The sequence below is a fragment of the Hibiscus syriacus genome, unplaced genomic scaffold, assembly GCF_006381635.1.
Source record: "Hibiscus syriacus cultivar Baekdansim isolate YM2019G1 unplaced genomic scaffold, ASM638163v2 tig00015426_pilon, whole genome shotgun sequence".
Lineage (NCBI taxonomy): Eukaryota > Viridiplantae > Streptophyta > Magnoliopsida > Malvales > Malvaceae > Hibiscus > Hibiscus syriacus.
In genome coordinates this window covers 1,245,852-1,268,007 of record NW_024062362.1, presented here as the reverse complement: position 1 = coordinate 1,268,007, position 22,156 = coordinate 1,245,852, and the positions used below count along the sequence as shown (strand labels likewise).

General features: G+C 38.9%; 1 protein-coding gene across 4 annotated transcripts in view; it reads left to right on the top strand.

Annotated features, from left to right (window-relative positions):
- The first annotated feature begins 324 nt into the window (after positions 1 to 324).
- The window catches only part of LOC120207872 (rhodanese-like domain-containing protein 8, chloroplastic), a 50,073-nt gene continuing 28,241 nt past the window's right edge, over positions 325 to 22,156 (top strand). Inside the window, exons 1-5 of one of the 4 annotated variants that reach the window (XM_039207287.1) lie at positions 325 to 776; positions 954 to 1,007; positions 1,638 to 1,784; positions 2,335 to 2,497; positions 19,923 to 20,014. In XM_039207287.1, coding sequence (XP_039063218.1) covers positions 465 to 776; positions 954 to 1,007; positions 1,638 to 1,784; positions 2,335 to 2,497; positions 19,923 to 20,014 — 768 coding nt within the window. In that variant the 5' untranslated portion in view covers positions 325 to 464. The remainder of the gene's footprint in view (positions 777 to 953; positions 1,008 to 1,637; positions 1,785 to 2,334; positions 2,498 to 19,922; positions 20,015 to 22,156) is intronic. The other 3 variants (XM_039207288.1, XM_039207285.1, XM_039207286.1) reach the window with 3 other exon arrangements.

Here is a 22,156-nt window from a genome sequence, read left to right as displayed (position 1 = left end):
ATAATCATAAAATCTCAAACAACTATCATATTTAAGTCATCATATTAACGTTCAGCTTAGATAACCATCGATTTTTTAATGGAAAATGACAAGTTTGGTACATAATGAATAGTCGAGTGACCATTTTGTAACTTTTAATAATTAAGGGACTCAACAAAACAACATTATATAATATGAGGATTATTTTATAACTTTTAATAGTCGATTGACTTAATAAAGTAATATGCTATTGTCGGGGACCCATTTGTATACTTTACCCTTAAAATAAAATTTATATTATAATTACCAGAGTACCCTCTAATCTTTTAGCCTGGTTTCAGAAGACGGTGGCTTCTCCGCCTCTCCTGCGTCATCTCATCTCTGTATACTTTTCTCCGGGAACCAAAACCGAATTTCCCGGCGGAATATAAAAATAAGGGGAAAAAAGGGGATAAAGAGTGAAAGAGAAGGTCGAAAGTAGGAAGATGGGAGGATGGAGTGCGCATTGTTTGTCGATTCCACACAGTTTGATTTTGGGCCATTACTCCAAGTCATTGTCCAAAGCAGCAGCGCATCCTCATTACTTTTGTTTCCATTACTGTCTCCCAATCAAATCTAGAAAAGATCCGTGTGCTATTTCCATCCGTTTCTGTGCTTCTACATCCGAATCCCATAACGTCGATGAAATCCGGCAGGCCGAGCCCGAGACTGACGATTTCGTGGTGGTCAATTTTTATCGCTTTGTCTTTATCAAAGAACCTCAACACGAAGTTTCTAAGCATCTTACCTTCTTAAAGGTTTCGCTCTATCTTCTGCTTTATCAAGCATTTTGTATTTCCTTTTTAATTTTAATTTTTTTATTTATAATAGAATGATGATTACAAGGTAATATTTATTCAAAATCTTTCTTAGCAATTACAAAGAACATACAACACTCCTTCAACAACTGATGTCGCTTAATGTTTTTTTTCCAGGGTTTGGACATACATGGGCGAATCTATATAAATGAACAAGGGATTAATGCACAGGTATTCTTCAGCTGCCTCATTGCGTTTTTATTAGTTAGCAATTGAATAAATTGTTATATGCTACCACTCCATGATTAGGTGATGAATAGACATTTTTTTCTTTGCGTATGTGATTTTTCATGGCCAACTAAACAAAGCTTTTTTTTCCTTTTCTTTTTTGCTAAAGAAAATGAAAGATTCGGTTGCAAATGCTGGTGGTTGCTTCATTTTTTTTATTTTGTACAGTTATTTTCAAATATTGACTACAGAAATTTAGTAATGTAAAATGCATAGTCCTTCTCATATGATTTTCAATATATTTACTGGCATATTTTTTTCCCAATCTCATTAAATCTCTCTTTGTGCTTAGTTCTTACAGCATACTGGTTGATTGTAGAAGATAGATAGGTCTTTTTCCTTCTCTTTTGTTTTTTCCTCTCATTCCTCCTTTTCTTTTAAAATACTTGAGTTCATTAGTGGTATGTTGTTTTGGAAAAACGAGGCAGACTATTTCTTGAAATCAAGTAAATAATTGATATTGATGTCAGTGCTTGAAAGTTGCATGACTTGGTTTGCAGTGTATTCCATGGAGTGGTTTTTCCTGTTTTGCCCTTATACTAATAATTCCTTCTGTGTTCCCCTTCTTTGCAGTATAGTGGGCCCTCAAAACATGCTTTTGCATATGTTGAATGGTTAAAAGAAGATCAAAAGTTTTCTGATATACTGGTTCAGACATCTCCAAGCGACGGGCATGCCTTTCCCAAGTTGAAGCTGCGATATAAGCCTTCACTTGTACAAGTAAGCGATATGTTTGTCTCTGTTTGTCTTTGCGTATTCGTTTTATCATATCCAAATTTGATTCATTCCTTATATTTGTGTTCTTTGGTCTTCTTTATGATTGTATTGTATTATTTTTTCTCTAATGAAGTTCACACATTTGCCTTTAGTTAATTATCCTTGTACTACGCTTACATTTTAGGGGAGGACAACACTCCATACACCAAAAATATGATAAAGGAGGTTTAGAAGAGATACCAACTTTGCATCCAATTCAATAGTCAAAAGTAAACTATAATAATCTCTACATAAGTTCAATGGAAGCCATGATAAAGCCTTAGCTAAAAAAATGAGGAAAATGAAGTTTGATTTTCTGGACTTGTGATGAAATCAGGCATGCTAAAAATTCTTGATTGGTGCCCTCTATTGTGTAATTATCCTTTGGTTGAAAAGAACCCTATTCCTCTTAGACACTGATCCATAATATTTTTATCCCCATTGAATTTTCTTTTATTTTCTTTAAATGTCACATCAATGATGGACCATCCTAACTAAAGTTCCGTTTGTTCAGTTGGAGGGAGGAATTTCTCACCTCCCTTTGCTTGACCCATCAATGCGAGCTACAGCTATAGCACCATCAGAATGGAGAAAAAGACTGGAAGCAGCGAATAACAATGACACAACATCAAATACGAATTCTAGTTCAAACTATATTTTGCTGGACGTGAGAAACGGTAGTTGGTTAACATTTGATCTGGACTCTCTTAGTTGGAATTTAGATTTCTTTTCCATATATTATGTACTTTGACTTTAGTAACTGGAGGAGCAATAATATACTATGATAACACTAAATACAAATATAGCCCTATTTCTGGGAGCATCTAACTGACCATTGAAATCCCAATTCTTGAAGATGAATATGGGCCTTATTTGATTGATCAGATGAGTTATAGATAGAATGACAATTAAAACTATCCACCATTTTGTCTTATTGTTTGTTAAATAGAAAATGAAGGAAGCTTGTCATTCATGTAATAACAGCAAAAAGTAATATGGAAAAAAAGAATTGGATTGAGTTGTTGGCAATATTCTGTTGTGCATTTGACTTTTCCATTTTTATTTGCTAGCTTTAAGTTGAGCTTTGTTTGAGATATGATGATCCAACTTCGTGCCTGATATAATGTGTATCCTTAACTCTTAGAAACATGATCATGTCTTAATATTGTAAGGATAGGTTTAAGAGTTTTTCTAAAATTACCATAATTTTATTGATGCACAAATGTATGGCATATTAAGTCCAAAATGAAGGCTTTACTAGAAAGAGTTTTTGACGAGGCAGGGGAGATTGGGTTTTGCAAAGAATAAAATGATGGTACATAAAAAACTTGATACATCATTCTAACATTTTCACTATAGTTTATAGTTGTGTTGAAATGGGGTGTTTGTCCAGTTCTTCAAGAGACAATTATTCCCACAGGGAAATGAAAATTTGATGCCATTGTTGTGATGTCCTAGAAAATTGGTTCCATTTCGAGGTGCTTCACCTGGAGAATGGAGTTAGATTAGAGATATACCAAAGGAAAACAAACAGACTTATGGTTGCTTGATGAGAGAATTTAAGGACACAGCAATAGAGATCAATCACAAAGTTGAAAGCTGGTATTTTGGTTTATAATACCAGGAAATAGAAAGAGCAGGTTCTATTTCTTGAAGGCTGAAAGAAAACTCAACTAGAGTTCGTAAAATATCTCAAACTTTAATAAATTGAGCTCCTAGACTTTTGTCTTATATATTCAAGTGATTTTTTTATGAAAATAAGAAACATTGAGTTTCTCTTTGAATTTCTGCACCTTTAAGTAGTTCTTGTTCATAGGCATTGTAAAATACCTTTGTTTGTTCTGAAAGAAGGAGGGTAGAAGATTGAATAGCTCATTCTGAATATTTGGCCTCTCCTCTGCTTTGTCCTGAAAAGTCAGGACAAGGTTTTCTCCTCACTGGAGCTCCTTGGTCTGCTTTTGTTGATAATTTGAGCAAGAGAGTCACCAGGAAAGCTTTGTAGGATCGTTTTAATCATCACGACAAGGTCATTAAGGTTTTCATTCCCATTGTCAACAAGAGAACGAATTACAAAGATTCAACTTTTGCTTTTGTTCACTTTGAGAACCAGGAGGATCTTTTGAAAGCTGTAGCAAAGGTTGATAATGCGGTGATTGATGGGAGAAGAGTTTCAGTCAGGGTGGCAAAGTATCAAAGGTCGGCGAGTAGGAAGAATCCGTCAGGATCAGAAGTTGAAGGGGCAAAGAAGCGGGTTGAGAATCAGACAAAGAGCCATGAAGATAGAAAGGTGATGTTTAATAAGGTTCATGACGAGAGCTCTTACCGTGATAAAGTGGTGGGTGCTCGTAATGGAGTGAAGAATGGTGGAGTGGCAATGAAGAATCCTTTGTATGTTTTCATCCCTGTGGAGGATAGGTGCTAGATTAAGAGGTCGTTGACTGGTATCCATAAGCAGTCGTACGAAGTGGAATTAGTTAGGAAGCTTTGAACAGTGAAGGTTTTAATGCAAAGGAGGTGGGGGGTATGCCAGGAATGCTTGTTTAGTCACTTTTTCGACAGAAGAGGAGAGAAGGACATCTCTGGAAGAGAAAGCTAGTGAGATTAATTTCTGGTTCGATTGACTTATGTCAGTTTCCATGTATGGAGGTGTCCCTTTAGCTTTCTGTGAGGTGCCTTTATTTGGTGTGCCCCTGAATTGTTGGAACGAAGTATTTTTCTCTAGTCTGGGTTCAAGGTGGGGGAGCTAGTGGAGATTAAGAAGGAAACAATGTTGAAGTTGGATTGCAAAGTTGCTAAGATGATTATAAAGGCGGCAAGTTCTTTTGATTTCCCCAATTCGATCTCAATCAACACAAATGGAAGGTTATATGAGATTAAGGTTAAAGTAGACTGACAGAGGATGGGCTTCCTAAGCTTTTGAGTGGTGAGAATGATGACGAGTCCTCGGATGCTTGAGAAGATGGTTCATCGGAGAACTAGTCTGATGATAGTGGGGCTTTGAGTGATCGAGAAGCCTAGGAGTTGGGATTGTTGCCTCAAGAAAAAGGGGATACATGGGTTCAAGAAGATGCCACAGGTGGTAAGGAAGTGTCAGTATCTGCAGTTAATGATGTTGTTGACATGAGGCTAATTAAATCTTCGGGAGAGATTAATGTGGGGCAAAATAACTGTGCAAAACTCACTAAGCAACAGGCTATGTTGGCAGAAAATAGAGTGGGTAATGGGTTTCGTGTGGATATTAATGGGTGTTCATCTGAGTCCATTGTCGATAGGGCAAATTTGGTTCTTTGTGGGCTGACCCAAGTGGCAGGAAAGGGGGTTCTTTTCAACTTGGAGTTTGTATGAGATCTAGCTCTTCGGGTTCTCCAATACTTAATGAAAGTGATAAGAGAGTGTCAGAGAGAAAGGGAGAGAGAGAGAGAGTGCCATAGGCGGCCAGTCCTCCGGTGAGGAATGGACGGCGTTTGTCAACTTTTTGAGTAAGAGGGTAACTTGGCGAACACTAAAGGAAATCTTTCAACAACATGGTAGCATTATTAGGGTCTACATTCCGAGTAGCTCCACCAAGCAGAACTATAGAAACTACACGTTCGCTTTCGTTCAGTTTGAGAAGGAAGATGGGTTGATGAAAGCGATAGCAAATGTGAATGGTATTTGGATAGATGGTAAGAAAGTCTCAGTTGGTGTAGCTAAGTACCAGAAGCAGAGGTCCAGGCAAGAGGATAATAGAGATGTCAGAAGAGTAGAAGGTAAATTGAAAATAGGAACGACTTCGAGAAGAAGACCAAGGTCAGTGTCGATCAGTAAATTGAGGGATGAGAGAACATATAAGGATGCGCTGGTCTCTTATGATGAGCAAAGGGAAGTTCAGGGGAACAAAGAGTTTAAGGAGGGTCGTCCAGGAGAGAAAGAAGGACTGAGGAATGTATGGGAGATGCATATCCCATTAGATGAGTATGATTGGGTTAAAAGATCATTGACTGGAATTATTAAATCCCAGTTTGATTTGGAATTAGTGGAGAAAGGGCTGGCTAGCGATGGAATCATAGTCAGGAGATGCATATCTGTTTTGTGCTATCTTCCCACTTATTTCCTATCTTTATTTCGAATTCCAATAGCGGTGTTGCAAAAATTAAACTCTATAATGGCAGCATTTTTATGGGGGGGGTCGAATGATAAAAGAAACATACATTGGGTGAATTGGGGTTTGGTCAGTAAGCCGAGAAGATTGGGGGGTCTAGGGATCCCGAACTTAGCTATTCTGAATAGAGCATTGTTGGGAAAATGGGTTTGGAAGTTTGCCTCTGAAAAGGATTCTTGGTGGAAGAGAGTAGTCTGTTGTGTTAATAATTTGGACCCGAACTCCAAAAAGGTTGAGAGTTCTTTGACTGCTCGTGCCTCTTGGATATGGAGAGGAGTGATAAATAACTTCTTTTCTATTGATGGATTTGGTGTCTGTATTAGGAGTAATTTGAGGTGGAAAACTGGAAATGGCCATTCTGTGGCTTTTTGGAATGATGCTTGGTTGGGTGAAGTCCCCCTCAAAGATTTGTTCCCCAGATTGTACACTCTTTCGATGAATAAAGAGGGGAAAGTAGTGGAATTTAGGGAGAGTAATGCTGCAGGATGGGTGTGGGATATTCAATTCAGGAGGAATCTGGTGGATTGGGAGGTCGACCAATGGTTGCATCTGATTTCTTTGTTGAACAACTCCTATTTGTCGCATGATGAGGAAGACTGTTGGATTTGGTTAGGGAATGGAGAGGGCTGTTTCTCTACTAATTCATGTATCAAGAGTTTCTTTGACTCGGATGGTATTGAGGGGAATCAGGATTTTTGGGACAGAAATGTTTGGGTAGGGATAGCACCTCCCCGTGTTGAAACCTTTTTATGGCAAGTAGTTCATCTGAGAGTGGCGGTTAAGGAGGAATTGTTAAAGCGTGGAGTGGCTGGAATTGAAGATCCCTTATGTCCGTTGTGTGGCAGATTTGGTGAATCGGTTCCCCATCTCTTTCTGCATTGTGAGGTTGCTTGGGGACTGTGGGTCAGATTTTTGAATTTGTGGGATGTTGATTGGGTGATTCCTAGTAAACCTTTAGAGTGCATCACTCAGTGGGACGAGCTTCTTCCGAATTCTATTATTTGGAAATTCATTCCAAGGGCAGTCTTGTGGACGGTTTGGAAATTAGGAATGAAGTTATTTTTAAGAAAGGGAAGTTGGATGTGGTGTTGTTGTTCTTTATTGTTCGGTTTAGAATAGTTTCTTGGTTTGCTGCTAGTTTTGATTCGCAGATTCCTTTTGATTCTCTGGTGGGTGATTTAACACTTGCTGATTCAATGGTCAGCCACAAAGTAAGATCCAAACCTTCGTGCTGGGTTCCTCCTCCAGTTGGGTTCATAAAGATTAATGTTGATGGAGCAATGGTGAAGGGGTGGAGCAAAGGAGGTATAGGAGGCCTGATTAGGGACAGCAGTGGTAAGTTGAGTCATTGGTTCGCTGAAAATGTTGGGGGAGGTCCCCCGATTATGGCAGAACTTCTGGCGATTAAGAGGGGGTTGAGCTTGCTTATTGATTCTGGTGGGGTTTGTAACCAGAGGATTATTTTAGAATCTGATTCATCCAACGCGCTGAAGTGGATCAAAAATCCGGAACTAAGCACCCCTTTATTCCAACCATTGGTGAAGGAGATAGTCTCTACTATGGAAGGGTTGGACATTTCGTTAAGGCTTATATCGAGGGCTGCTAATTGGGAAGCGGACAGATTAGCTAAGGATGGTATAGGTTGATTTGCTTTCTTGTATTTGGGGAGTTGGTGTGTATGTTTCATTTTGTTCTGCAGTTTTTGGTTTTCAGTCTTATGGTATTAGTGACTACGTTGTCCAGCTGATAGTGGTTTTTAAGTCTTATGCGTTTTGGGAAGTGTTGGTTGTTGTAAGGGCTGGCTATGTACTATTCTATTGGTTAATATAATTATAGGCGCTCTTTTCCTCCTTTCAAGGCCCTTCATGTTACTTTCATAACATGGAGGGTAAAATAAAGGGGGTTTTTTACGAGGCCTCATCTTCTATCAAAAAAAAACTTTCGACTCAGTGGAAGAATTAGAAAAGGCAAGGACGAGCAGAGGGGAGGAACTGTTGTTTTGGTTTGATTGGCTTGATCCGCTTATGAGCGAAGAAGGTGTTCCGTTGGCTTTTTGCTCAGTTGAATTGGTTGGAATTCCTTTATTATGTTGGAACGAATCTTTCTTGGAAATGTTACTTTCAAAGTGGGGGAAGCTGGTCTGTATTCATGAGTCGACAATCAAAAGGGAGGATATGGCGGTGGCAAGAGCTCTACTGAAGGTGGCCAGTCCGTTCGACATACAAGAATTTGTTAATATGGGTTCGTATGGGCGTTCTTTCAAGGTTAAAATTAATTTGGGATCGGTTAGTATCAAACATGAAAGCTTTGCAGTAAAAAAATCTATGGTGGCCGGAGATGGTGTGTACAGTAACGACGCTCAACCAGAGGAGGAAGATGATAACCATTCAGTCGGAGTTGGTAATCTGGACTTGATAGCTAAGGATTCTAGGGATACAGATGTCAGATGGTTGGTAGGGGAAAACTGTACATCTATGGTAGGCGGCAAAGGGGAAGAGCATTTATTGTCGCAGGAACTACAAGGTCAAACTAGTGGTGCTATGATGTAAGAATTACCAGATGGGATTTTGAATTTAAAAGGGGATTATCAAGGTCTTGGTTTAAGAGATGATTTTATAGTTGAAAGTGTGGCAGCCCAATCTGTGGACTCGAGTGAGGACAACCCATTTTCTTTTATTGGGCCTGGGGTTAATCTAACCAATTTGGGGTTTGGTAAGGGGAATGAATCCCGGTTGGAAACTTTGGTGGAGCCACAGCAAACTGGTTCGGATAAATCAAATGTGCAAAAAACGGCTAATGATCCTTCTTATCTATTCCCAAATCCAATTCCTGGTGGGGTCGTCGTTAGGATACAGCCAGTACATAGAGAAGATCCTAACAAGTCCAATGAGGTTTTGATTGATGGAGGAACATTCCTGAACAAAGAAGCTAGTAGTGAGGAAGGTATAGAGGAGGTTAGGGAAGAAAAGTCGATTCACATGGGCAGGAATCAAGGGAGTGGATGTTATAAGGAGCCTCATACTATTGGCCTTAGTAGCTGGAGTCCTTTCAATCACCTGTCTAGGAGTCTGCATTTGGGAGGGCGGAAGAGAGGGCCTGTCTCCAGAGTGTATAGAAGATCCAGAGAAAGAAAGGTGTGGTTTAATCCATGCAGAGAAAATGGGTCAATGTTTCCACTGGAGGTGTCTGATCATAATAGGTCTAGAAATATTCCTACCTCGAGTATTTTACCTATTACAATAGGTCAATGTAGTTCGGTCACAGCTTCCCCGGGGAGATGGTGAGGGTGTTAAAGGGAATAAGCCTGGATCAGAAGCAAGGATTGGTATTAGAAGAAAGAAAAGGATACTGATTAGGGAAGCACTGGACGTGGCTAGTATCCCTACTGTGTATTCTCCAAATTTTTTCTTATTTTTAGAAGAAGCGCTGGCTACATGGGAAGTCAGTAAATTGCTTGGGATCTCATTCAAAGAGGGGAAGAAGGCCTTTTTGGATAAAATAATTAATATGGAGAAAGGTTTGGCTGATCGTGGGGAAGGGGTGGTTCCGGGGGAGTAGGGATCTCTCGGCTGCTTTGCTTTGAGGTTTTGTTTCCATAGATATATACATGGTAAAGATGAAGATTATTTCTTGGAACATAAGGGGTATCCGAAAAAAGGAAAAATCTAGAGCCGTAGCTACTATGGTCAGGAATTATAAACCAGGCATTCTTCTCATTCAAGAAACAAAGCTGGAAAAATGTTCTCAGGCTATTAGGAGAAGGATAGGTGGAAGTATTCTTAATAGTTGGATTGTCATTCCAGCTGTGGGGTCTGCAGGAGGATTAATGGTGTTGTGGAATGATAAGGATTTTGAAGTTACAAATAGACATTTAAGTAGCAGATTCATAGCTGTCTTTGGAAGTTTTAAGAATTCATGTGATAAATGTGTGATTATTAATGTATATGGTCCAAGTATTGATGCTGAAAAGGTGGATTTTTTCAGGGAATTGCTGAATTTTGTCACTGCTCAAACAGTATCAGTTTGCATTGGGGGTGATTTTAATGTGTATTTTGATCCGACAGAGAAGATAGGAATGTCCCAGAATTGGTTTTCTATAGCTATTCTAAGAAATTTCCTGAATCATACTAATTTAATCGATCTACCTATGGTTGGGGGAAGGTTCACTTGGTGTAATAATAGAGAAGCCTCTACTTGGGTCAGATTGGATAGGTTCCTAATTTCTGGGGATTTTCTGATAAGTTTTCCTAATGTTCTGCAAAGCCTGTTACCGAGGTCTTTATCTGATCATAATCCCGTTTGTTTGGAGGAAAAAACTGTTGATTGGGGCCCCAAACCATTCAGATTTTTTAACTATCTTCTAGAGGAAAAAGGGTTTGAGGATATAGTTAAATCATCCTTGGATGTTTCGAGGGGGAGTAGAAGGAGTAGGGGCATTTTCAGCATTCTTCAAGAAACTAAAAAATCGATCAGAAGTTGGTCGGGCAGAAAGTTCAATGGAATTTCTGAGTCCATAGCAGATCTGGAATTGAAGATAAATAATCTTGAATTTAAAGCTCAAGCCGGGGACCTCTGCCAACAGGACTGGGGGCATCTGCTACAGTTCAGATCGGATCTATGGAGGTTGTATAGGATCGAAGAAAGCATCTGGTTCCAGAAATCAAGGGCGAAATGGATTAAAGATGGGGATAGAAACACTAGATTTTTTCATTTAACTGCTCTAAACAGGAGTCGGAGAAATGAAATTACTAGTTTGAAGATCAATGGTTCTGAAGTTGCAGATCCGCAATCTATTAAGTTGCATATTGCGGCCTTTTTTAAGGAATCCTATAGTTCTATGTCAACGCTGGGTGTAGAGGATTTATCCCTGGAGTTTGCTATGCTATCAGGGTTCCAATCTTTAAAACTTGAGGAGCAGTTCACGGAACAAGAAATATGGCAAGCGATAGCTTCTTCGGATAGTTCTAAAGCACCAGGACTGGATGGCTTTACCATGGGCTTCTTCAAGAAATGTTGGCCGGGTTTAAAGGAACATGTATTGAAGTTTTTCCAGGATTTTTACATAGGTAGAAAATGGGAACACGGAGTTAATCACGCGTTTATTACACTCATTCCGAAGAAGACTAATCCGGAAAGTGTGGAGGATTTTAGACCAATCAGCCTTGTAGGTAGTTTATACAAGATTCTCTCAAAAGTATTATCTAAAAGGTTGAGTGGCTGTGTTGGCGACATAATAAGTCAATCCCAATTTGCTTTTATTACGGGGAGACAGTTATTGGATTGCGCCTTCATTGCGAACGAAGGTATTGATTTCTGGAGAAAACAAGGACTACAAGGGGTAGTTTTTAAAGTTGACTTCCGAAGAGCATACGACACTGTGGAATTGCCTATTTTGTTTAGAGCAATGAAAGAAATGGGATTTGGAAACAGATGGTCATCGTGGATTACTCAATGTCTGTCTACAGCTTCTATTTCGATTCTTGTTAACGGGTCACCTTCTGAGGAGTTTGCAATGGAAAAAGGTCTTAGACAAGGCTGCAGTCTTTCTCCACTTTTGTTCAATATTATAGGCGAGATGCTACACTTGATGCTTTCTAAAGCAATCGAGAGGGGTTTATTCCAGGGTATTATTATGGGGAATTCTGGAAATTCTACCAGGCTGTCCCATCTACAATTCGCCGATGATTTAATAATTTTTTGTCAAGCCTCTATTAATCAGATCAAGAATGTAAAAAGGGTGCTGAGGATCTTTAGCATTATGACAGGTTTACACCTCAATTTAGCAAAGAGTAAGCTGTTCGGTATCAATTTGGAAGAGGGAGTGTTATCGGATTGGGCAGAACAAGTGGGCTGTTCAGTTGGTTTTCTACCTACAGAATACTTGGGACTTCCCTTGGGAGCTAGGAAAAACACAGAGGCTCTATGGGATCCGGTCTTTAAGAATTTTAGTTCCAAACTTGCGGGGTGGAAAGCGTCCTGTCTGTCTTTGGCTGGGAGGACAGTTCTGTTGAAGTTGGTGCTAACCTCTTTGCCGATTTTCTTTCTATCTCTTTTCAAAATGCCGTGCAATATCGGAAAGAAGCTTAATTCCTTAATGGCTAACTTTCTTTGGGGTGAGAAGGGGGATAAGCGGAGGATTCACTGGGTAAATTGGAACACGGTTTGCAGGCCTTTGAACTGTGGTGGACTAGGTGTCCTTGATTTGAATCTTACTAACCGGGCTTTACTAGGCAAGTGGGTGTGGAAATTTGCCAATGACAAAAACTCTCTCTGGAAATCTGTGTTGTGTAGTAAGCAAAAGATCAGTTGGAACACTATGTCTATTGGAAAGGTTACTTCTCCGAAATCTTCATGGATCTTGAGAGGCATTGCTAATAATTTTTCTAAGAATGATTCGGTAGGGAACTTTCTTAGATTGAATTCGAAGCTGCAAGTAGGTAATGGGAAATCAATTTCTTTTTGGAATGATGTTTGGGCTGATGAGGTCCCTCTAAAAATAATTTTTCCTAGAATCTATGTGCTTTCCATTAATAAAGGGGGGGAGATTGTTGAGTTTGGCAGCTATGGACCGAGTGGTTGGGAGTGGAATGTCCAAAGTAGAAGGAATCTGAGTGATTGGGAATTGGACCAGTGGTTAGCTTTGATGACAAAAATAAAGGATGTCAAACTGTCAGAGCTGGTGGAGGACTCTCTTTCTTGGTCTGCTAGTGGAGATGGACTGTTTTCGGTTAAATCATGCAGGAAAAACATTGGCTCGGAGGTAGGGAGTAATGATGTGTGGCTACAAGGAGTTTGGAAGGGTTTGGCTCCACCGAGAGTGGAAACTTTTCTATGGAAACTTGCACATCAGAAATTGGCAGTTAAGGCTGAGTTGGTTAAGAGAGGAGTTTCTTTAGGGGAAGATATACAGTGTCCTTTCTGCAAGATTCAGGAGGAAACAGTTCAACACTTATTTATTTCCTGTATTGTTGCTTGGAATTTGTGGAATAAAATAGCTAGCTTCTGGGATATTTCGTTTGTTCTTCCTCAAGACCCTCCTGCTTTGCTTAGTTCCTGGGGTGAGTTGAGGGGAAACTCGACGATATGGAAGTTTATTCCAGGTGTTATCTTCTGGTCAATCTGGAAAGCCAGGAATGCTATAGTGTTCGAAGGTTCTAACCTGGACAGCATGTCTCTGTTCTTTACAGTTAGATTCAGGCTATCAAAATGGTTTTTAGCCAAGTTTCCTACGGTTAATATTCAGGAGGATTTGCTGATTGGTAATCCATCTCTAGCAGATGGGTTTTCTCTAACTTTAGTCAAAGTTGGTCATAATCTGCGTTGGATTCCCCCCCTGTTGATTTTCTTAAGATGAACGTTGATGGAGCTGTTAGGCTTGGAGGCTCGGGTGGAGGTATAGGAGGTATATTGAGAGATTCGGAGTGTTGCACGCTTTTGACTTTTTCAGAGAAAGTAGACCAAGTTACTCCTCCGCTAGCTGAATTAAAGGCTATTAAAAGGGGTATTGAAATTTTTCTGGCTTCAGTTTGGGTTTCTGTTGGGAGATTGATTGTTGAGAGTGATTGCAAGTCGGTAGTGGAATGGATTAAATCACCGGCTTTGGCTCCTGTTTTCTACTTGTCTTTGGTTAATCAGATTTTGACTCTTTCAAATGGCAAGGCTTATTCAGTGAGGTGGATTCCAAGAGCGAGCAATGGGGAGGCTGATAGCTTAGCTAAGAAAGGGATAGGTTGACTGTAAGGACCTGTCACTGGATTTTCTGGTCCAGCGAGAAGGTCTATTAGAAAATTGTTGTTGTTTTATGGGATGTATTGTGGTGTAGTGTTTAAATCTTATGTAAGATTATATTATCAATAAAGTTTTTAAGGCACTCTTTTCCTCCTTCCGCTGATTAAGGAGCTTACCACTAAGTTCCTTTAATCAAGAAGGGGGTTTTTAACGAGGCCTTCCATTCCTATCAAAAAAAGTGATAAAAGGGCGACTGGTGGTTCCCAAAATAGAAAAGTCAGGATGGGTGAAGAATCGGCTCACACTCCTTCTCGTTCCAATTCTCCGAAAGCCGGTCGTACAACAGTTCGTGGCTACTTGCTAGAAAGAAATGTTTCATCTGGAAAATCTGGAAGTAGGCGTTATCGTTTTGATAAAGTGTATAGTAGAAGCAGGGGCAAAGAGATCTCACGAGAGAATATGCAGGATCATTCGAAGTCCCCCGGTCAGTGTTCGGAGGGCGACGAGGAAGTCCGAGCCAGTTGGGAAGTCAGCAATTTGATGAATGTAACTTTCAGAGGGGGCAAAAAAGCGTTTATGAAGAAGGTGAAATCCTTGATGGAGGAAATGAGGAAGAAGGGTGGGAGGTGAACTCTGTTTCTGTAGGTCTTTATTTTATATTCAATGTCAAGCTTAGTTATTGTATTATGGAATGTGAGGGGGCTGGGTAGAAGAGAAAAGTCAAGGGTAGTGAGGAATCTGATTAAAAGGAAGAAGCCATTGTTGATGTTTATCCATGAAAGAAAGGTGGAGACTGTCAATTTTTCTTTACTTGGGAGAATAGGTGGAAAGGTGATGAAGGGTTGCATGGCGTCCCCTGCAGTGTGGTTAGCAGACGGATTGTTAACTCTATGGGATGAAAACAAATTGGAAGTGGAGTCCGAACATGTGCAGGGGAGATTTATTGCAATTAAAGGTAATCTAAGGGGTTTTACAGTTAAGTGTTGGTTTATTAACATTTACGGTCCATCAGTTGATTCGGAGAAGGAGTCTTTCTTCGAGGATCTATTATCTTTTGTTTTGCAATTGGATTGTCCAATTTGTTTGGGTGGCGATTTTAACGTGTATTTATACCAAGAAGAGAAAGTGGGGAAGTCTCAGAATAGGTTCTCCATGAGAATCTTCAGTGAATTTGTGCTTTGGGCGAATGAACGATCTTCCTTTGTCTGTGGTAATTTCACTTAGTGTAATAATAGGGAAATATCGACTTGTGTAAGGCTACACCGATTTTTGGTAGATTCGAACTTCCTAGAAAATTTTCCGACAATAAATCAGAGTTTGCGTCCGAAATCCTTATCGGATCATAATGCAATAGTTCTGGAAAATGAAGGGGTTGATTGGGGGTTGAAACCTTTTAGGCTGTTTAATTATTTGTTGGAAGAGGAGGGGTTCAAAGAGATGATGGTGGAGAAGTTTAAAAATGTGAGTAAAGATTGTAGGAGGAAAGGTATTTACAATATGATTAGAAGATCAAAAGCAACTATTTAGAAGTGGTTGAAGAAGAGTTTTTCGAAGATGCAAGGTGTCATTTCGAAGCTAGAGAAGTCTATCCACGACATGGAGCTTGAGATGCAACAGGGATCTGCTTTTGTCTCTTTTGAATTTTTGATGAAGGCCAAAAAGAAGATATGGGAGTTGTATAAAGAGGAGGAGCTGATTTGGTTGCAAAAGTCTCGCGTAAAATGATTTTCGGAGGGAGATAGAAATACGAGATATTTCCACATGTGCGCAGCTAATAGAAGCAAAGTTAATGCTATTAAAGCGTTGAGGGTGAATGGACAGCTAACGACGGATCCTGAAGTAGTTAAATCAAGTGTTATCAATTTCTTCAAAGAGGCTTATAACAGGAAACCTACGATTGAGGTGGAGGAAATGGATTTGAATTTTCCTATGATTTTAGAGGAACATAATTCCTTTCTGGAGAGGCCGTTCTCGGAGGAAGAAGTTTGGGATGCTATGTCCTCTTCAGACAGTAATAAGGCTCCGAAGCCAGAAGGGCTGAGCATGGGTTTTTTTAAAAAGTTTTGGCCGCATTTAAAGGAGGGAATTATGAGATTCTTCAGTGAGTTTTTTTTTGGATAAAATGTGGGAGAAGTGGGTTAACCATTCTTTCATAACTCTTATTCCAAAAAAAGTCCTGTTTGGAAAGCATCGAGGATTTTAGGCCCATTACCTAAGTTGGGGGGCTTTACAAGATTTTGTCGAAAGTCTTATCGAGAAGAGTAAGGTTTTGTATGGACTCGATAATTGGTCCATCTCAATTCGCCTTCATTCCGGGGAAGCATATTATAGACTACGCTTTTATTGCAAATGAGGGAATTGAATACTGGAGAAGAAAAGGTCTTAAAGGGCTGGCCTTTAAGGTTGATTTTAAAAGAGCTTATGATTTAATTGACTGAGATTTATTGCTGAAAATTATGGATTTCATGGGTTTTGGGCAGAGATGGAAATCCTGGGTTAATATGTGCTTGTCCTCGGCGTTAATTTCAGTTTTAGTGAATGGTTCTCCTTCGGAAGAGTTTCGGATTGCTAGGGGTCTTCGGCAAGGATGTTCCCTTTCTTCTCTTCTTTTTAATTTGGTGGGCGAACTGTTGAGTTTGATGTTGTCAAAGGCAGTGAGGGACGGCATTTTCAGAGGTTTTGCGCTTGAAAGTTAGAATACCTCTTTCATGCTTTCTCACCTTCAATTCGCTGACGATTTACTGATTTTCTGCAACGCTTCTATTGGGGAATTGAAGAATGTCAATAGAGTCTTCTTAATTTTCGAAATGATGTCTGGCTTGCAACTAAATTTAACAAAGAGTAGGCTGTTTGGAATTAACGTTAATGAAGATGTTCTTTTTGAGTGGGTTGCTGCAATAGTTTTCAGTGGGTCACTTTCCAACTGATTATTTGGGTTTGCCTCTTGGGGCAAAGAAGAATTCGGCATCATTATGGGATCCGATTATTAAGAAGTTTTATAAGAAATTGGCTAGGTGGAAAGCATCTTCATTGTCGATTGCTGGAAGAGTCATGTTGATAAAATCAATACTTTGCTCTTTGTTGGTTTTCTTCTTGTCAATTTTTAGGATGCGAAGCTGTGTTCTAAAGAGACTTAATTCAATTATGGCGAAATTCTTATGGGGGGATTCGGTTGACAAGACCAGAATCCATTGGGTTAATTGATCTACGGTTTGCAAGCCTAAGGCGTTGGGAGGGCTTGGTGTTCCCAACTTGAAGCTTATGAATAGAGCGCTACTTGGAAAATGGGCATGGAAATTTGCGAATGCTAGGGATTCATGGTGGAAGAGGGTAATTTGTTGCAACAATAAGATTGATTCGAATGCAATTGGGATGGAGAATATGGCCTCTCGCAAAGCTTCGTGGATGTGGAAGGGAGTGGCTGGAAATTGTTGCTCGGATGATGATTTTGGTGCTTGTCTTCGAAGTAATTTTCAATTGAAGGTGGGAAATGGGGAAACTGTTCAGTTTTGGCACGATGCTTGGCTCGATAGAGTTCCACTGAAAGTGCGCTTTCCAAGATTGTTTTCCCTTTCGAATAATAAAGAGGGAAATATTGCTGATTTTCGGAAATCGAACTCCTCAGGTTGGTTTTGGGACATTCGTATGAGAAGGAATTTAGCTGATTGGGAGATGCAGCAATGGAATGATCTTATCTCATTGCTATATAATTTCAATTCTTCTCCTCTGCTTGAAGACAATCTGTTATGGATAGGAGAGGGGGATGGTTGTTTCTCGGTCAAGTCATGCCTACGTCTCTTTTTTGACAGGTTTGATGATAGTTATCATTGGTTAAGGCATGTGTGGATTGGTGTGGCTCCTCCCTGGGTGGAATCGTTTGTCTGGCAGGTAGTTCATAAGAAGGTGGAGCTAATTAAACGTGGGGTTTTAGGGATTGAAGATTATTTTTTTTCCATTTTTTGGTTTGGCTCCGGAATCTGTTTGCCACTTGTTTGTCCAATGCAAAGTGTCATGGGAATTATGGGCGAGTTTTCTGAGGTTATGGAATGTTTCGTTTGTTGTTCCGGAGAGCCCTGCTACTTTGATTTCTGTTTGGTTTGATCTCCTGCCTCGATCAACCATTTAGGATTTTATCCATGAGGCTATATTGTGGACGATCTGGAAGTTGAGAAACGAAATAGTGTTCAATAAAGGGAAAGCTTGATTCTGCTCTGCTTTCGTTTCTTGCAAGGTATAGGGTGGAAGCATGGTTCTCTTCAAAATTTCCTAAGGTGTTAATCCCTTTTGATAGCCTAGTGGGGGATGTTACCTTAGGAGACTGTTTTCAGAGCTATAAAACGACTCCCATTAAAGTCTGTGTGTTGGTCTCCTCCCCCTGGTTTTGTTAAATTGAACGTGGACGGTGCTATAGAGAGGTTGTGGTAGAAAGGAGGAATTGGTGGGCTGCTCAGAGATGAGAAAGGTGTGGTGTTGGGTTCTTTGTCCGATAGTGTTGGTCCAAGTCCTCCAGTTTTAGCAGAACTTTTGGCAATGAAAAGAGGGTTGCTGCTCTTCATGGAGTCGGGGAGTTCAGCGTGTTGTAAGCTCATTTTAGAATCCGACTGTTTGATGGCTTTAGAGTGGATTAAGAGCCCTACTTCCTGCACCCCACTGTTCAACTCATTGGTGAAAGACATTCTCCTTTGTAGTGGAGAAAGGTGTTACTGTTAGGCATGGAATGAGAGCAGCTAATTGGGAAGCGGATGAACTTGCTAAGATAGGGATAGGTTAAATAGTTTGTGTCATGCTGTTATAATGGTTTTGTCTTTAGTGTTTGAGATGTTCTGGTTGTAATTGGTATTATGGAACTCCTGGTGTATTTGGTTTCTAGCAATAAAATAATTGAGACACTCTTTTCCTCCTTCCAATGTCCGTTGAGCTACTCTAGTAGTTCGATGGTTATGAAGGGGATTTTTAACGAGGCCTCCTATTATTATAAAAAAAAAAGTTCTTGTTCCAACCATTCATAAAAGAGGTAATTACTTGATAAGATAGAAGAGCCCTTGAACATAGGCCTACTAAGGTATCTTAAACCAGCATAGTATAAATTTGTCTTGCTACAGTAGTTCTAAGTGTAACTATTATCACATTTGTTTAATTCATGGTTTGCGTAGTAAAGCTTGCTAGTGTCACTTGACTAAAAAGGAAAAGAAAATGGTGAATTGTTGATAGAAGGGACATGCATGGATTTTCAAATATTTCCAGGTAATTGGGATCTAGGTTGAATTAGGTAGTATAACGGATCTAGGGGATAATGTGATTTGGGTAAGAAGGAAAAAGACAGTAATCAAAAGAAATAAGGCTGAACAAACGAGGAAAGAAGATGGAACTCAATAAAAACTTAGGGTTAAGGAAACCTCTCGTTTTCTTTTAATTCAAAGAAAATAATAATGATAAGTTGTGGCTGTAATATTTTTACAGCTTATTTATACTAGGCTTACAAAAATAATTTAATCCTAGCCCACGGTTTCTTTTCCTCCTTCCGCTGTTTGTCTTTCTACCCTCATGGTAGAATGAAAATTAAGAAGGGGGTTTTTAACAAGATCTCCAATTCTTATCAGAAAAAATGTGCCAAACCAGAATCTTATTTTATGATTTCATGTTGTTGATGTCAATGTTAGGAGTGTACTATTTTGGAGGATATTTGTTGGTTATTGTTCTATTGTTGATGTCAGTGTTTGGAGTGTACTAGTTTGGAGGATATTTGTTGGTTATTGTTCTATAGTCAGCTTTTTCCAAGATTATTTCTTATTGCTAAAATGCGAAATAGATTACGAGATTTGAATGATTTTGACTCTTTTGTTTACAGGATGTAGCTTATGTAAGTGGTTGCATTAGAGTCATTCCTGAAACCAACTTTGATCACCTTGTTAAATTTATTGGTTGTGGTGGATGTGATGATGTTAGATGTGCGATTACTAATATAGAATGTTCATAGCCTATTTGGGATCCATAGATCAGTAATCATACGTCTGATTTCAAATTCTCTTCTTTGAATTAGCAATTGAAAATAGAAAGTTAAATATCTCTCAAGTTGAATTGTGCTGTGTCTAAAGTGCAATAAGAAAAAAGAAAAACAAGTCCAGTATTTTTGGATAACTATTAGAAAGTACTCTTCACTATAGAAACTTGTAGATTGCTTTCACATTATTCTCCTATTAAAGTTTGAAGATGTTGGGATTCCTTGAATTTAGGTTATGAATGGGATATTGGCCATTTTCATGGTGCTCATCGACCAGATGTGGACTGCTTTCGCAGCACTTCATTTGGAACATCTCCAACTCAGGTAATGATATTACTTTGTGGATGTCAAATTTTGGTTTGAACATTTGAGCATGGGTGGTGCACGTTTAGATCCATGCTAGACAACATATTTGTTTAGCGGTTTTGGACCAATAGTTGTTTGCATTGCATCCAAAATTCATGAATGTAACAGTAATAGAAATTCGAAGTCCCACTGTATATAAAAGGATAGATTAAGGAGGTTTTTAATTGGGCAATTTTGGAAGGTTCAAAATTGGTGAACAGTTCATACCAGGATCTAGGTGATGATTTCATGTGGAAGAATTCTCCTCAGTATAAAGTGGCAAGCTTGTTGCAGAGAGTTCTCATGTTGTGGAGTTAGTAGGGTTTGCCAGAATGTCTGTAATGCCTTCTATAGTATCGATGCATTGCATAAATTTGAAAATTTCAAATGAATTGGTTTATGGAGACAACTCAAGTATATACAAGAAGAGGAGACTTGAATAATCTTTTATATCACATTCACATTAGTTAGCTAATACATCCCAATTTAAAGTCTCCAAAAGAAACAGACAAACCAAATACAATGTTCAAGTCTTGTTACATTTTAAAAGATCTTTGAGTAGCTAGTAATGGCTCAATACCAAAACAATATCCAATATTCCAAACTGGATCTCGTAACTTCCCACCAATTCAGAGCCTTTAAATAGCTGTAAGGGCTCTATAATAAAACAATCTCGCAAGCCATATCTCATAGCTTCTCACCAATTTGTATCTTTAAATATCCAGTAAACAGTTCACACACCATAACAAATCAAGCATCATTTTCAGTATGTCATATTGTATATGATGTAGATTATTCGACAACATTGGTTTGATGATGCTATGAAACCGGTTAAGATATCATTACGAATAATTATCCCTTTAAATCGGATTATTTAAGAAACCCATTTATCATTTTCAAATATGAATTGTTCTTCAAAAGTGGGATCAAAATATCATAGGCTTAACATTTATAATTCCTAAGGTTTCATCATCTTTATCTTTACCTATGGTTTTCTTTCAAAAAATAAAAAATCTTTACTTATGGTTTCTACTATAATCTGTGACAACAATCAGTTGGACAACATCATTCTCAAGGTCATTACTAACTATTATAACCCGTTAGCATGGTCATATGTGAACTTCTATAATCTGTTAGCAAGGTCATATGTAAATTATTATAACTCCGTTATGGGGGCCTTATGCTAACTCCTATTATGATGGTATGCTTGTAGTAGTTTTGCTGTTGATTATCCCACTTATCTGGGATTAATTTGTAGCTTTTTGAAATATACTTTACAGGATATCAAAGGGTTTCATTTCTTATTTATAAATCATCAATATATGCTGAAAGAAAATCTGTTTTAGCATTATTAAACCAGTCGTGCAGGTATTTTTAGAACGGTTTCAACCAATTATTCATCTCTTCAATTTATTTTTATCTTGCTCCATTGTCCCATGTTAAAGTGGTTTTCAAGGGGAAGAGGCAGAAGTATGATTGGTTAATATAAACCGCATGATATCCTTTTTGCAGCCAAGCATCGGTGTTTCATTGGTTCCATTATTCATGAAACTGGTGTAAATTTAGGGGCGGTGCATTAAAGGTGGGTCTGACTTTAAGCTTAAAAAAAAGTAAATCAGGGACTATTACTGTTGGTTTATTTCTAGGAATCCTGGCAGTTTTCCCTTTATAGTTTAGCCTATTAGAAACTATCGAATTAACGGAGCTTGAATATCCTAATAACAAATGCAAGTAGCTAGCGCCTAATCAAGCATTCTATTTATGATATATATATTTTCTAATATCAAGTTAGTATTTTTCAGTTAAATACAAAGATATACTTAAAAACCCAAACATAAATCTTTTTCCTAGTTTCCTTCAGTTACAACTCTTCTTAACCTCACAACCTCACCCAAGCCTTCCTTCATTGTCCCCCTTCATTCTCCCAAAATCAACTCTTGGTTTTCAGCTACATCTCTTCTTCCTTAACCGATTTACAGTCTTCTTGACTCAGTGCCTTCTCTTTGTCCTTTGCCAGCTCTCTTCCGTTTCTGGCTTAAGTAATGCCCCACAGTCACCAGCTATTTCTCAATTTCAAGACATGGCTTTTAGTTTTGTCACTTTTTTAAAAAATAAACTTTT